Below are 17,147 nucleotides of genomic sequence, written 5' to 3'. Positions count from 1 at the left end.
GGAGAGACTATCATAGCCTGTATAAAAGCTGAGGCAGGGAATGCAGCAGCTTGTGAATCTGGATAGTAAGAGGACATCACAGTTCAATGGAGATAGGGAAAGAAAGCCATAAAACAATAAAAAAAACTGCAAAAATAGTGTGTGACAGCACAGCAGTGAATACATCAGTAGGGCCATACACATTTGTCTGGGCAGCTGGAGGCTTTGGCGTACTTTCAATTTTTGGCAAACTTCTGGGCCCCATGGCTAAATCTGTAACAGGGTCTCCTCTTTACCATGTGCCATTTTTAATACTGGTGTCTTATGGGACAGATGGACCTATGGGCCACCCCAGGGGCAGCCGCCACTTGCAACTCCTACCTCTATAGTGATAAGTTTACTGTGATGAATGTAGATTGATTCAAGGGCAGACATAGCCGATAATTACCTGTTGTTTTACTCTTACATCACCCCCTAATGGATGATTTTAGATTATGCATCAAAATCATTGCAAAATCAGAATCTCTTGCATGTGAATGCGATTTCTTTAACCCCGTTTACAAGCATATGACATTTTTTTCCACTGATTTTTAGTGCCATGGCAGAAAATATTCTGGTACAGCGGACACAGCAAGGATAAGCCCTGTGCGGATCCGCTGCACGTGTGATGGATCTGCACAGGGACTCTCACATTCATTCACTTATATGCAAACTTGTAAAAACTTCAGTTATTTATTTTTCTGGTGCCACAAGAAAACTCTTAGCTTTCCAAAATATCACATATGTTTCTATCGCACACATTGGAAGAAACGCCTTAGTCAGCAGCTGCGGCGGAGTAATGAGGAGGCTCAGCAGCGCCACCTATTGGCTGATCAGTACCGGACCATGTTCCATCTGTATTAGGCCTCATTCAGACATCCGCTTTTCACACACTTTGCACAATTCATGCTTTTTGCAGAGAGAACATGTACCCATTATAGTCTATGGTGCTGTTCACATGTCCTTGTTTTCGTACGGACCGTGTCAATGCCATCTATGTACACTCCATCTGCTATTTTTTACATTGTAAAGGGTAGAAGAAACTTTGGAAATTTTATTTTTTTTCATCATATGAGAAAATCACTGATAAAGCAGTGATGGTAAAAAGTAAAATTAACACACCGATAAAGCTCTGACTCAAAATATTGATAAAAATGAGTCCCTTTCTTCAGGTATGGACTTCTAAAGGAGGTCTTACAGAAAGATCAACTTGATGAGTCTGATGTACTTGCTTTTAAAATCCATGTTAGATTGACAGTATAATCCTGATATTAAGATAGCCATCATGTATCTCAGAGCGTACAGTAGTCAGTCTCTGTCCACCCAGCCTGAGTGACAGCTGCAGCTTGTACTGAGCAGTGAGATTTCAGCAGCTGGAAAGAGGGACACCGAGGAGCTGTCAGTCAGGCTCTGTGGGTACAAACTCAGCAGCAGGGAGGAGGGACACTGGGGAGCTGTCATTCAGGCTTGGTGGGTGGAAATAGAGGAGCAGGGAGGGGAATAGTGAGGACCTGTCAATCAGGCTTGGTGGGTGGAAACTGAGCAGCAGGGAGGTGGGATACTGAGGAGCTGTCAATCAGGCTTGGTGGGTGGAAATTTAGCAGCTGGGAGGAGGGATACTGAGGAGCTGTCAATCAGGCTTGGTGGGTGGAAATTTAGCAGCAGGGAGGAGGGATACTGAGGAGCTGTCAATCAGGCTTGGTGGGTGGAAATTTAGCAGCTGGGAGGAGGGATACTGAGGAGTTGTCAATCAGGCTTGGTGGGTGGAAATTGAGCAGCAGGGAGGAGGGACATTGAGGCACTGTCAATCAGGCTTGGTGGGTGGAAATTGAGCAGCAGGGAGGGGGACACTGAGGAGCTGTCAATCAGGCTTGCTGGGTGGAAATTGAGCAGCAGGGAGGGGGACACTAGGGAGCTGTCAATCAGGCTTGGTGGGTGGAAATTGAGCAGCAGGGAGGAGGGATATTGAGGAGCTGTCAATCAGGCTTGGTGGGTGGAAATTGAACAGCAGGGAGGAGGGACACTGAGGAGCTGTCAATCAGGCTATGTGGGTGGAAATTGAACAGCAGATAGGAGGGACATTGAGGAGCTATCAATCAGGCTTGGTGGGTGGAAATTTAAGTTTATACTTCCAAAATGCATTATACAGACATTCTTAAATGGATTTTCAAAGTAAGTATACCAGTATCATCATATCTAAGATATCTATTTAATAATATATGTAGTTTGTACTGTGAAATCTTGTGGCAGATAACTTATACAATTTGTCATTATACCATACAGTAAAAAAATGTATACACAGCACGTACATTTCTTTTGAACATGAGAGCCTGTCAGAGGGTTGATGGATGACAGTCAGACGCATACATTTTTTTCACATTAAATACCCCCACCCCATACATCTCAGGATATCATGTTGAAGTTAATGAAGGACACATTTGTAAGTTTGACCTATACAATGCTTAAACTTGCATTTGACTAGTGATAATCCAAAGTAAATCCAAACTACCCCACTAAATACATGTCTTATGTCTTCACAGGATAGATGATAAATGCATGATCACTGGGGGTCCTACCTTTGAGACTGGTTAGAATACTGGTAGTTTGACCCCAGTGATCTCACATTTTCCAACTATCCTGTGGAGATTTAATAAATGTGTTTAGTGGGATAAAGTATATTTTGAAAAAAAACTTAGTATTGACATAAATTGTGTTTTCAGTGGGAAGTGGTATATTTAGTGTTAAAGTATCCCTAAGCTTTGTGAATTTATGAAAGGGAATCCCTCACCAGATTTTTTTTACATCAGCATAAGGTGGGGACATAGACCCTGATTCCAGTGATGTATCACTTAGATTACTGGGTGCAGCATTTATGATGGAATCACAGATTTCTCTGCTGCAGATATAGCAGAGCTCGGAATGCTGAACCCTGTATAACCCCGCCCACACCACTGATTGGACGCTTTCTGTGTACACTGTGTATTGACTGAAATCTTCTAATCAGTGGTGGGGACGCGGTTGGACTAGGAGGCACAAGACCTGTAGTGATAATCTTCTGCTGATAAAACACTGAATTGTATTGAAACAGCAAAACACAGCCCAGTAAGAGACACATCGCAGGAATCAGGATCTCTGCCCCCACATTGGGCTGCTCTCAAATTACATAGCAAAAACCTGCTGACAAATTCCCTTTAAGCCAAATTGTTGTCTTGGTCTTTACTTAAGTACTGAAATAAAATATATTCAGAATATATTTTAATGAAGCTCCTTGGCTTTTGGAGTGATTTTGAAGTCGTGTGACTACTTTTCAGTTTTGGAAACTTTTTGGTCTCCTGTCCTGGACTGACCTCAGCTACTTTAGTCTCAGTTTATGGCTAGCTTCGGGACCCGACTAGTTTCGTGTTTGGAGGACTGAGAACCTGGTAATCTGTCACCTGACTTCTTTAAGTTACTGAAGTGCCAAAGAAAATATAATAAAAGTATATTAGAAAATTATTTTAAGGGATTCTTCATAAATGTTGGCACGGTCACTCAAAAAAATGCAATCTCATCAAACTACAAAGTCCCGGAAATGAGATGGAATCGTCCAAAAATACTGTAAATCCATTAATGTTGCCAGCAATATATTTCGCATCTAGTATACCCATAATATTATTCTTATTAATTGTAGGGTTTTTTTGCGTTATAGGGAGAAGTGGGGCCAGTGGGACCATCCGGGCCGCCTGGGATTCCTGGTTCTCAGGTATTCTGTGAACCATCCATTTTGGATCACTTTTTAGCTCATGTGACCATAAGAACTAAAAGCTATATATCTGTTTTTGTTTTTTTTTTTTCAATTCTAGGGCCTTCCAGGAATTATGGGGCAACCTGGACTGAAAGGTGATAAGGTGATCTAAATATTTCTATTATCAGTGTGAATATTATCACATAGAAAATCCGCACTTGTAAAGTTAATCAAGTTTGTTGAAAGTATAATTGACTTACAAAGTTACCGACTTGGCAGAATTTAGGAATTTTAATTCTTTTTAATTCCTGAGAATTTATACAACTGTTGCTGCCAGCGAACCTTGCACATTTCTCAGCGTCCTTGTGATTATATGACTTATCGTAATATATTATTTAGGGTGAAGTCGGATTCTCAGGGGAACCGGGCGAGCCGGGCTATCAGGGAGATAAGGTATGTTTCACACCATTTTTATAGGAATATCATATTTATTCCCACACATTAATAAAAATTTGATCCCAGGAGGCTGGTGGTATCTAATGCAGATACTTTGTCCAACTTGGCCATAAATCCACGACCCATTGTACTGAGATTGATTTGTACGGCTTACAAAAACATCATTAAATACAAACACATTTTTGCTAACTAAAGTCCTTCAGCTAATTATTACCATTTGTTGATATAAATTAGGATTTTTGCCTATAATTGTCCGCAAAAAATGCAGAAATACATTTGATACAGAAGAAAATAAAAAATATTTTGGAGAATGCTGAAGTGGTCCTGTTACTTGACATACGGTAAATATGTATTTTTTATCAGGCATAAATGCAGCTATTCTCTGGAATCTGTTTTTTTTTCTTATTCCTGCGCCTGAAATATGGCGCTGTCTAAATATATAATTTTTTAAAAATGTGGATTAAAAGCCGCTCTTCTCCTGAATCCGTCGTTATTTTTCTTTTGCTCCTGCGCCTCTCTGTTCCGGAGATATGGCCCTTTTCTTCCCTGTATATAAATCCAGTCTTTTTAGCCAATAGGAAATGTTCTTCAACTTTTTCTCTGTGGGCGTCGTCATGAGGGTTAATGCCCCTTTGGCTAAAAAAAAAAATAGATTTATATACAGGGAAGAAAAGAGCCATATCTCCGAAACAGAGAGGCGCAGGAGCAAAAGAAAAACAACAACGGATTCAGGAGAAGAGAGGCTTTTAATCCAAATTTTAAAAAAAATTACATATTTATTGCAAGTCAAAGGTCCTCTTTAAGACAAAAGCAGGAGATATGTATGTCTCCTATAACCAGTTACTAATCAGGAGTCCCTAGAACCAAGTCTTGGGTTCCCCAGAAGATAACAGATGTAAGCATTACCTCCTAAAGTATAGATGGCAAACTAAATTTAGCATCATAAATACTTAGCATGATGAGGATTGGCAAAGCCATCAATAAATCTCAGCCATGATCTATTGTAAAATGCTTTACGGTCTCCTACACCTAGCTTCCTGGAGGGAGAGATGTGAGCAGGAGTGGAAACAATTTTTAGAGCTTGTCCCATGATAATAAGGCTGGAAATCATTGCCACAGAATATGTTGATGATGCTGTTGACTTTAAAAAGGGTTTCCTTATGAAAAACATTACATCACACATCCTTTTTCATCTTCGGGACCCTTACCAAACACAAGAATGGAGCTCTCGAGCCTCCTAATTCTTCTGAAAGACATTACATCAGACATCCTTTTTTATCTTCTTGGGTTCCCTTACCAAACACAAGAATGGAGGTCTCGAGCCTCCTATATCTTCTGAGAAACATTACATCACACATCCTTTTTAATCTTCGGGGCCCTTACCAAACACAAGAATGGAGGTCTCGAGCCTCCTGTATCTTCTGAGAAACATTACATCACACATCCTTTTTCAACTTTGGGGCCCTTACCAAACACAAGAATGGAGGTCTCGAGCCTCCTATATCTTCTGAGAAACATTACATCACACATCCTTTTTCAACTTTGGGGCCCTTACCAAACACAAGAATGGAGGTCTCGAGCTTCCTATATCTTCTGAGAAACATTACATCACACATCCTTTTTCATCTTCGGGACCCTTACCAAACACAAGAATGGAGGTCTCGAGCTTCCTATATCTTCTGAGAAACATTACATCACACATCCTTTTTCATCTTCAGGACCTTTACCAAACACAAGAATGGAGGTCTAGAGCCTCCTATATCTTCTGAAAAACATTACATCACACATCCTTTTCATCTTCAGGACCCTTACCAAACACAAGAATGGAGGTCTCGAGCCTCCTATATCTTCTGAAAAACATTACGTCACACATCCTTTTCATCTTCGGGACCCTTACCAAACACAAGAATGGAGGTCTCGAGCCTCTTATATCTTCTGAGAAACATTACATCACACATCCTTTTTCATCTTCGGGACCCTTACCAAACACAAGAATGGAGGTCTCGAGCCTCCTATATCTTCTGAGAAACATTACATCACACATCCCTTTTCATCTTGAGGACCCTTACCAAACACAAGAATGGAGGTCTCGAGCCTCCTATATCTTCTAAAAAACATTACATCACACATCCCTTTTCATCTTGAGGACCCTTACCAAACACAAGAATGGAGGTCTCGAGCCTCCTATATCTTCTGAAAAACAATACATCACACATCCTTTTTTATCTTCTTGGGTTCCCTTACCAAGCACAAGAATGGAGGTCTCGAGCCTCCTATATCTTCTGAGAAACATTACATCACACATCTTTTTTCATCTTCAGGACCCTTACCAAACACAAGAATGGAGGTCTCGAGCTTCCTATATCTTCTAAAAAACATTACATCACACATCCTTTTTCATCTTCAGGACCCTTACCAAACACAAGAATGGAGGTCTCGAGCTTCCTATATCTTCTAAAAAACATTACATCACACATCCTTTTTCATCTTCAGGACCCTTACCAAACACAAGAATGGAGGTCTCGAGCTTCCTATATCTTCTAAAAAACATTACATCACACATCCTTTTTCATCTTCAGGACCCTTACCAAACACAAGAATGGAGGTCTCGAGCTTCCTATATCTTCTAAAAAACATTACATCACACATCCTTTTTCATCTTCAGAACCCTTACCAAACACAAGAATGGAGGTCTCGAGCTTCCTATATCTTCTAAAAAACATTACATCACACATCCTTTTTCATCTTCAGGACCCTTACCAAACACAAGAATGGAGGTCTCGAGCTTCCTATATCTTCTAAAAAACATTACATCACACATCCTTTTTCATCTTCAGGACCCTTACCAAACACAAGAATGGAGGTCTCGAGCTTCCTATATCTTCTAAAAAACATTACATCACACATCCTTTTTCATCTTCAGGACCCTTACCAAACACAAGAATGGAGGTCTCGAGCTTCCTATATCTTCTAAAAAACATTACATCACACATCCTTTTTCATCTTCAGAACCCTTACCAAACACAAAAATGGAGGTCCCGAGCCTCATATATCTTCTGAAAAACATTGCATCACACATCTTTTTTTATCTTCTTGGGTTCCCTTACCAAACACAAGAATGGAGGTCTCGAGCCTCCTATATCTTCCGAGAAACATTATGTCACACATCCTTTTCATCTTCGGGACCCTTACAAAAACACAAGAATGGAGGTCTCGAGACTCCTCTATCTTCTGAGAAACATTACATCACACATTCTTTTTTATCTTCTTGGGTTCCCTTACCAAACACAAAGAATGGAGGTCTCGAGACTCCTATTTCTTCTGAAAATCATTACATCACCATCCTTTTTCATATTCCGGACCCTTACCAAACACAAGAATAGAGGTCTCGCAACTCCTTCTTCTTACTGCTTTGGGAAACAGCAAGTCAATACAGGTGACAAAAAGAAAGAGTACTTGGCTATCTTTGTGAATCCTATAGGCTTGTAGTCAAGCGGTAGACTGCATGTGCGACTCACATGGGAGACTCAGGATCCCTGTCCTGTCCATTGATGACATTTATTACCTTATTTTATCGCATACTCTTTAATTGATCAAAAGAAAACATCTTATTATCTGATCAATCATGTTATAATACAATTTTCTGTGATGTTTTTGGATTATTTTTGTTTTAGTTTTATGGTTTCTTTGGTGGTTTTTAACCAGTTTATTGATAGTATTGTATACATTAATATCCCTCAGCGACTCAGTCTTTTGATTTTAATAGGGTACTCTGGGTTTGCCGGGACCTCCTGGATTGAAAGGAAAACAAGGACCCCCGGTATGTCAGCCTGTTTTAGTTTGCAAGTAAGATCAACAATAGAATGCTATTGAAATATGTTTATCATCAGTCTTGTGTATGAATGTCAAATGCGGGTGGAATACAATCAGAGATCGCTTAGCGGGATTGTCTCATGAACGCGAGGTCAAAAATGACCACAGGTTATGAAAGTTTGTAGAAGAAGAGGCATTTCAAGGTGGTTTGGGGGGAATTTCTGGGCATAAAAGATTAAAATGTCCTACGATTTGGGATTTAAATGTTAGGAGGTATGAACATGTAGCTTTTAAAAGGACAAAACAGAAAACAATCCAGATTAATGCAATCTAAGTAAATAAACGTTTACATGTTCTATGCTAAAAATCAGAACATTGTAAGTGTGCATTTACTATCACTGATAATCGGGAATGAGCTTTACCAGTATTACTCTTCCCTGATTATCCGCTCAAAACACTCATTCATCAAGGGAAATTATTTTTAAGCTTAAAAATTATCATTCTCTGCAGCACATCACAGCATCGAAACAGGACTTGTGCTGCCGAGAACAATGCTATTCAAAGTGCACAAAAAGACTGTATTAACAATCGTTCTGTGGGCATGGGAATTGCACTCAGTCTGTAGTCACCAGCTATTAGATGACTGCTGATCGGATTACATGTAGCCAGTCAGCAGTCACAATTTGCCAGTGTAAATGCAATGTAAGTCTGCTAACATTTTGTATTTTTATCCCATCAGTGGAAAATGTCAGTAGTATTCCTTGATGCATGCCTTCGACAGAAGCCTTCAGTATCTGCTGCTGTATAGGCATACCGTGGCTTATCTTGGGCATTGACTTCCCTGTATTTTGGCAACTGACTCCCATTGTAATGTTGGCCATTGATTCCAATGTGTTGTCTACTTCATCTTATATAGAAGATTATGCTATACTAGATGGTGGCCCGATTCTAACGCATCGGGTATTCTAGAATATGTATGTACATAGCAGCCACATAGTATATAGCACAGGCCACGACATATTCTTGAATACCCGATGCGTTAATACAGGCCACGCAGTGTATAACAGTGGCCACGCAGTATATAACACAGGCCAAACAGTATATAACACAGCCCACGCAGTATATAACATTGCCCACATAGTATATAACACTGGCCACGTAGTATATAGCAGCCATGCAGTATATAACGCAGCCCACACAGTATATAACAGTGCCCACATAGTATATAACACTGCCCACGTAGTACATAGCAGCCATGTAGTATATAACGCAGCCCACGCAGTATGTAACACAGCCCACGTAGTATATTGCAATTTGGGCACTATATGCATGGTTAAAAACGACTTAAAATAAAAAATAAACATATACTCACCTTCCGTAGGCCAATTGAAGTCCTGGCGCCTGTGTGCGGTTCACGCGGCAGCTTCCGGTCCCAGGGTTGGTATGAGCGCAGGACCTGTGATGACGTCGCGGTCACATGACCGTGACGTCATGGAAGGTCCTTCTCGCTTAGGATCCTTGGCACCGGAACCTGCCGCTTGCACTGCCGAGGACACCGCGCCACGTCGGAGGGTGAGAATAACCTCTTTTTTTTTAATTATTATTATTTGTAACATTAGATCTTTTTACTATTGATGCTGCATATGCATCATCAATAGTAAAAAGTTGGTCACACAGGGTTAATAGCTGCGTTAATGGAGTGCGTTACACCGCGGCATAACGCGGTCCATTAACGCTGCCATTAACCCTGTGTGAGGGCTGACTGGAGGGGAGTATGGAGCGGGCACTGACTGCGGGGAGGAAGGAGCGGCTATTTTGCCGCCGGACTGTGCCTGTCGCTGATTGGTCGTGGCAATGGTCGTGGGCGTTTTGCCGCGACCAATCAGCAATTTGGATTTCCATAACAGACAGAGGCCGCGACCAATGAATATCCGTGACAGACAGAAGGACAGACTGTAGTGACCCTTAGACAATTATATAGTAGATCATGCAATAAAAAAGGGATGCCAATGTATACCAGTCTAGAGTATGCCTAAAGGATGGATTTTTGGCAAAACACTAGGTGCATCATTTAATATGTTCAACAATACCATACATAATGAAAAGTGAACCGCCACCAATCTGATCAGACTTGTCAAGCTGTTTATACTATCATAATTCAACCCTACAGTAACCAGATGTACTCTATATACTGTACCATGACCACAAAAGTCTACTGACCATCATATCAAGTACGAGCACTTCACCAACATTCCATGGGATCCATAGGAGTAAAATAAATAAATTATGTAGAAATTTAGGGCAGTAGTTTTACAGGAATGATAAATGGGCAAATGAAACTGCTGAGATGACAAGTTTATATTTATATTAATTGCTGGTGAAGAAAAACAAAGATTTCCTATAAATATTTAATACAAGCAACTAGTCAATTGGGCCAAGCCAGTTCTTTGGTCGCTCTTAGCAAGACCTCCAGCAATTCTCTCGGTGTCGGTATGATACAGTTGGCAATATTAAAAATCAGGACAATCCATCCTATACTTCCTTTAGTAATCCATCCCCCCCCCCCCCTTTGTTGTAGTTACCGGGGCTTAAATGGGTCCCACCATCCTCTCCATGAAACGTTTGATATGAGCAGGGCTGACAAGGTTTTTTCTGTAGACTCATCTGCATTATTAAAAATGGATGATATGTACATTTTAGTTGTGTACAAGTCCTATTTATCTTCAGTGCAACAATACACGGCTACTGTCACAACTACATATACAGTACATGTGTCTGCTCACCATCTGTTGTACTAGTACTCACTTGTGAAGTTTTATGTACATACAGATGTAGCAAAGGTTACCTTGACTTGACACTGGAGTAACAGGACCCAAGAAAATATTATATTCGACACCTAACTTGATATCAGTTAATAACTTGTGCGATGGTAAATAGTCTAAATCCTTTTAAGTTAGATACATTACTGTGACAAGTTATCAAGATGATGTGTTTTGAGTCATGATAACCTTTGCTACATCTGTATGTGACAAAATAATTACTTTTTCTTCTATTGCCACTTTTGAGTACATTGACTCTTTCAGGATGGTCTTGCCTAAGGCAAAATCCACTGTGCATTTTCCAGAAGGCTCCACATCAGAAATCTACAACTTATTTTTACTGATATCCTGGTGGATGCATGCAAAAGATTAGTCTTTATGTAATTCAGTGAGCTTAATCCATGACTTTCCTAAATAGAAAGCTAAAAAAAAACCTAACTTGCGCATTTTTCCAACAATTTTTTTTTTGCCATGCCACAAACAACAAATTTTCTGTTTTGTGGTTTTTTTCTGTTTGTTGGTTTGTTTTCTGGAACATTTGTAAGATTCACATTTTGCCTTCTTTTAAGGCTTGGAGCTGTTTAACAGTTCAAGCCAAAATACCGTTCTTTCCTATAGGGACAGTTGGAAAGGAGCTCTTGACCTTCCCCATCATTGATAAGCCACCATCCTGCCACAGGCCTGGAAAGGCTGGAGACCCACGTACCCACGGCAACTTTTGCATCCAATATTGCTTTTCATAAAAACTATTTTTTTATTAACAGATGAGTGTATCAACCGCTCTCATTGCTAGTACACATACGTCGTTTTGCCAAAATGATTTTCGGCAGCACGTCTCTACTTGGGCTTATGCAAACAATGAGATTTAACAAATATTATGAACGGAAAAACAATTAGAGAGAAGAAAGAACCCGCTTAAAATAACAAAGCACATGAAGTTTTAACAGTTTTTTTCTGTATTTAAGGGAAAAGTTGGAGATCGAGGACCACAGGGATTGCCGGGCCCCGCTGGACCAGAGGTAATAGCTGGTATACAATAACAGCACAATACATACGCCACCTCTGTATCACCACTCAAAGGGTTAGTCCCAACAACGAAAGCTATCACCTCTCCAAAGCCAATATAATTTACCGATAAGTGAAGGTCCAACTGCTGGGATCCGCACCGATCCCGACAACAGGGCTCCAAAATGTCCTGTTAGCATACCACCATGTTATTGATTCTCTATGGGGGAACAGTGAGAATAAAAGGAGTGGTGCCACATATGCAGGGGCTGCAGAACCCTTTTTTTAGATTGGTGGGTGGGGTCGGACCCTCACTGATTTGTCAGATATCCTTTGAGTGTTAGGAGAAATAACTCTTTAAAAGGGTTACTAAACTAAATCAGAACCGTATATATGAGGCATATGCAATCATGGGGGAGAAGGATATAATAAAAGCATTCAAGAGAATCTGTTTGCTCTCCTGAGATGCTTGTATTCCCTATTAAATAGGGAGTGTCACAGCTGGTACTGGGTGTGTACACAATAGAAATCAGCAGCACTCTGTAAACCCTAAGATGTGCTCATGGATTGAATATATGAAATTTGAATCGCGTTACTGCTGTATAGAATATACTTGATTGGCACAAATTGGCCAATTCATGAAAGTGGAGTCCCACTGGTTGCTGCCAGTCCTGAGCTGATGGCACTGCTGGACATCTTCCAATTTCAAAGGAAAGTAAGCATGTTATGTCTTTCATCAGCTGCACTACATATCCTTAATTTACAGTCTTCAACGTTGCCCATTTCTTGGTGCTTCTTCAAAAGAGCTGCACATCCTGAAAGCCTGGCCTGCTTTGAAATCATGGGGAGAGACCTTGCTGATGCAGTATAACTACCTTGTGCTTTGATGCTGTTATCAGTTTTGCCATGGTGTATGAGCTGTGACATGAAACTGTCTTCCACAACATCACCTTTTATAGCAGAGTTTGGCTGTTCCTCAAACAGTTTTAAAGGTGTTATCTAGGACTATTTTTTCACCAGGGGCCTAAGAACTAACAGGCAGATAGTTGCGAACTACCTGCGCCCAGCGCCAATCTCTGCAGCCACAGAGCGATCACAGACATGGAGCAGCTGAATTGCTGGTAGGAGCGGTCCGTTACCATTGTGAGCTTGCGCTGGGTACAACAGGCAGGTAGTTACCTCTGTTAGTTTGTAGTTAATGGAAAACAATAAATTAGTCCTGGACAACTTATTTAAGCCTCCTACACAACTGTTTCCACTTAAGCTAATGGCTTGTTTCAACCTACATATGAAAACGATCATTACCACCAGTTTGATTTAATTGGTTACTCATACACCTGAATATTATCCTACAAAATCCCTGACTTTGCCTTCAAAACAGAATTAATTCTTTTTAGTGCTCTTGTGCAAAGGGTGGTCACATTGCAGCTTTTTTTAGATTTCTATTTTGTTCGTTCACGTTGCATTTTGTTCATTTCTGATAAACTATTAATACTTCTATTTTTGAAATAATTCTTACCATCTTTTCCACATCTGCATAAAACTTGCGCACAGTACTTTCCAAAACATAGGAACCAATTCTATAGGTTTTGCCATTTTTCTGGCGTAAAAATATTTGCACATCTCGAAGTTGCGCAAAAGTTTTACCATTTTCCCACTAGTCCGAGCTCTGGCATCTTTTAGAAGAGTTGGCGGAGCTCATCCATGATGGGGCATGGTCAAGCATGCCCAACAAATTCATCATAATTTTACACCACAAAAGTGGAGTAAATTACACAAGAAATGTACCACACCTCCCGAGCGGCGTATATTTCTAGCAGAGGCAAACGGCAGATGAAAGATGCCCAAAAATTCAATAAGAAGTGTATGTCTCCCAATGAATTTGGTGCATCTCACTGCTCATCAAGACTGGACTACAAAACTCCAGTCTTGATGAACCAGTCCCATACTGTAAAATAAAAAAGTATATATCGTAAGTGTAAAATATTTTTACTGCAGACCTTCCAGAAGAGCTAACACATCCTCTTTGAAAAATACTGAAGTCGCCCCCCCAATCGCAAATGTAAACTTGCGGGGAATATAGCACAATGGATACCATTCATCTGGTGAGCGTAGAGATATAATCATAAGATGTAGTAAAGCAGTCACATACGCTCCCAGGTCTGAGGGAAACCACAGGGAACCTTATAGGTGACTTACTGACTTGCATTGGGGCCATTTAGTCCATGAGCCAAGAACCAAATTTGACGATATCGGTACCAAGCGGAGTGACTAATTCTCTTTGGTATTTTTAGGTAGATGCATGTCTGTAGTTTATTTTTTGATATGATAGCCCTTACATATACGTAGCTTATTAACCCCTTCAGCCCTAGGCCTATTTGTACCCAAGTGCCTAAGCCAATCTGACCTGTGCCACTTCATGGGCTAATAACTTTGGAACGCTTTCACCTATCCAAGCCATTCTGAGATTGTTTTCTCGTGACATATTGTACTTCACGTCAGTGCTAAATGGGAGTCAATATATTTTACCTTTCTATATAAAAAAATGCTAAATATTCGGAAATTTTGGAAAAATCGGCAATTTTTTAACTTTGAAATTCTCTGCTTTTTACAAAAATACTGATACCCCCCATAATAGTTATTAATTTACACTCCCCACATGTTTACTTCATATTGGCATCATTTTGAAAATGAAACCTTATTGTTTTACGACGTAATAGGGCTTATAGTTTTATGCGCAATTTTTCACATTTACAGCAAAACCCACTTTTCAAAGGACCAAGTCACTTCTGAAGTCACTTTAAGGGGCTTACATAACAGAAACCACCCATAAATTACCCCATTTTGCAAACTACACCCCTCAAGCTGTTCAAAACTCATTTTTAAAAACTGTTAACCCTTTAGGTGTTCCACAGGAATTTTAGCATGAGCCAAGAACCAAATATGACGATATCGGTACCACCCGGAGTGACTAGATGTAGTATTTGTAACAAAATTTAATCCAAGTTATGTAAATACACACTGAACATGTCATGTGCATATATATATATATATATATATATATATATATATATATATATATATATATATGTTACTCCATAATATCTTCAACATCGGACTCTGAATCTGACTGTTGTTCTACTGGCTCGTCTTCAGTACCCTTGTTCTGGCATGTCTGTAATCTGCACATGTCTGTGTACTTGCTGAGGCAAGTACACTGAGGAAGTTCACATGACCGCACACACTTGCAGGACAGTAGCTGTATAATAGCTTCTGGTGCTGGTGCCCCTTGCATCCACTTGACAACAAGCTTTCCGTCGTTATCTATCATCCAACCGCAGTCTGTTGGGTTTGCAACCCATGGCTGGCTCTGCAGACTTCTCCTCCAGATCGCAGCCTGGTAGTTTGCACGCAGTGCATGCATGAAAAGGCAGTCCTGGCAAGGAGGGAGTTGACTTGACTCTACCACTCCACGTCTGGCACAGAACAGCTGATAACGGAGCCTGTTTACCTCAGTTGTTTGGGTAGTTGGCAGGTACATGTGGCAGGTGATTTCCTGTAACTTCTCAAAAAGTTCGGTAGACACTTCCCATGAACGACCAACTTCCTGAAAGGCATCCTGGTATGTCTTGTTCATCTTCAACTGCTTGAGTGTCGTCATCTTCCCACGGCCAGCGAATGCACTGACGGTGTCACAGCCTGTAAATGCATGCATACCAATCAATGAATCACATACGCTGCCTCCCAATGTTCGGCTCAGAGTGGTGATATCCAGGAATCTTGTCCGGTTCTGTGTACCGCATTTCTGGAACAGGTGGGATGGGATTTTGTGGCACATGCCCAGACACAGGACCATGACATCAGTATCCTCCGAAGTGATGATGACCGACTTGTAACCAGATTCTGCTGCATGAAGAGCATGGAGAAGGAGGCGTGTGTCTGCTTCTTCTTGATTTGACTTAAGGTCAGCAGCCTCTTCCCACTGTTCTTTGGTGATCTTAAAGCAGAGCTGCTCACATGTGACATACAGCTCCTTCTCCTCAAGCTTCTCCCTGTGGTGTTTCGCCTTCCATTCTTCTACCAGAAACTTTATGAGACTTGCCTTGTTGGAGGAACTACTTAGAAGCTTTTTCCACTGCTGGATGTTGTGCCCATGTTGAATGTTCTTGAAATGGATCCCTGTGCCTTCATATCTGTTGACTCTTTCTGTATCTTTGATGGATGTCTCCTTGTAGACGTCAAAGACAATATCAATGCGCTTGCTCTTAGCACCCTCATGGATAGCGCGACTCATTGCTGTGCCTGCTAGCTGGCCAAATGTTGCATTGTTTCCCTTCAGTTTCTGAACCAGGCTCATCCCATCAATGATGGTTGCAGAGGGCTCGGGGATCACTTCTGCAGGACGAGCATTCCTCTCCAACTCCCTTGCGAGGGCAGCCTTGTTGGTCTTGCGGATAGACCCATCACCATTGGCAAGTGCCCATGGCAATGGACCCAGGGGATGAGTCAAGACATCACTCATTTGTAGCTTTCTGTTCTCAGCTACAAGTATCATCTGGCCAAATAGGTTTCTGTCAGCCTTCAAAATTACCTCCTTGCCAAGACCTTGTCTGCGTGTCTTCATTTGGATGTTAGAGAACGTTTTAAGTTTGTTCTTCGTCATCTTGTCATGAAACAATGTAGTTGGCTTATCGGTACCCAAACGCTCATCCTTGAATGTTTGATATGCATCCTCTCCTATACTGTATGCCCCTTGAAGGTCTTTGGCTACATCTGGTGGTGCTACAGTCGCTGTTGACAAACTGATAAGTTCACCATTATGCTCTTTGTTGAAGGGGTTCACCCAACCTGTCTCCAGCAGTTGAACGAAAGATTGGACATCGGCTTCATCTCTTCTAATCCTAGACACCTGTAGGTCTGAATGGCTGAAGTCAGTATATTGTTGGCCTACCAGGGCCCTCAGCTGCCTCAAGTACATACTGCGGTACTCTGATGTCAGGTAGAACCTGGAAACAGCTCCAACTTTGAGGCTGAAGCCTTTTGTGCCCCCTGGTGTCTGGGTGTCTTTGTTGATTGTCTCTTCAATGGTCTGGTCCACAGGAATTCGTCCAAAAGGATTCTTGCTACCGATCTGGACCGAAAAGCCACCTTGCATGAAGTATTCATGGACCTCTGGGTGTTCTATGGGCAGCCGAGACATTGTGGCATAGTAATAGGTTAGGTATCGGGCATAGTTGACCTTGTCATAGGCAAAACACCATGGTATCATCTGTCGGATTGCTCCTAGGTGAAGCATCCAGTTGCCTTCTCTT

The 17,147-nt window shown here is 41.1% G+C and overlaps 1 protein-coding gene across 1 annotated transcript in view; it reads left to right on the top strand.

Annotated features, from left to right (window-relative positions):
• Positions 1-17,147, top strand: part of COL24A1 (collagen type XXIV alpha 1 chain) — a 256,293-nt gene that overhangs the window by 121,483 nt on the left and 117,663 nt on the right. The window contains exons 15-19 of the mRNA XM_077278882.1: positions 3,707-3,760; positions 3,861-3,905; positions 4,142-4,195; positions 7,965-8,018; positions 11,796-11,849. Of these exons, the coding sequence (XP_077134997.1) occupies positions 3,707-3,760; positions 3,861-3,905; positions 4,142-4,195; positions 7,965-8,018; positions 11,796-11,849 (261 nt within the window). The remainder of the gene's footprint in view (positions 1-3,706; positions 3,761-3,860; positions 3,906-4,141; positions 4,196-7,964; positions 8,019-11,795; positions 11,850-17,147) is intronic.

This window comes from Ranitomeya variabilis, chromosome 8, assembly GCF_051348905.1.
Source record: "Ranitomeya variabilis isolate aRanVar5 chromosome 8, aRanVar5.hap1, whole genome shotgun sequence".
Lineage (NCBI taxonomy): Eukaryota > Metazoa > Chordata > Amphibia > Anura > Dendrobatidae > Ranitomeya > Ranitomeya variabilis.
The sequence above is the reverse complement of the archived record's forward strand: the minus strand, read 5'-3'. Positions and strand labels throughout refer to the sequence as shown.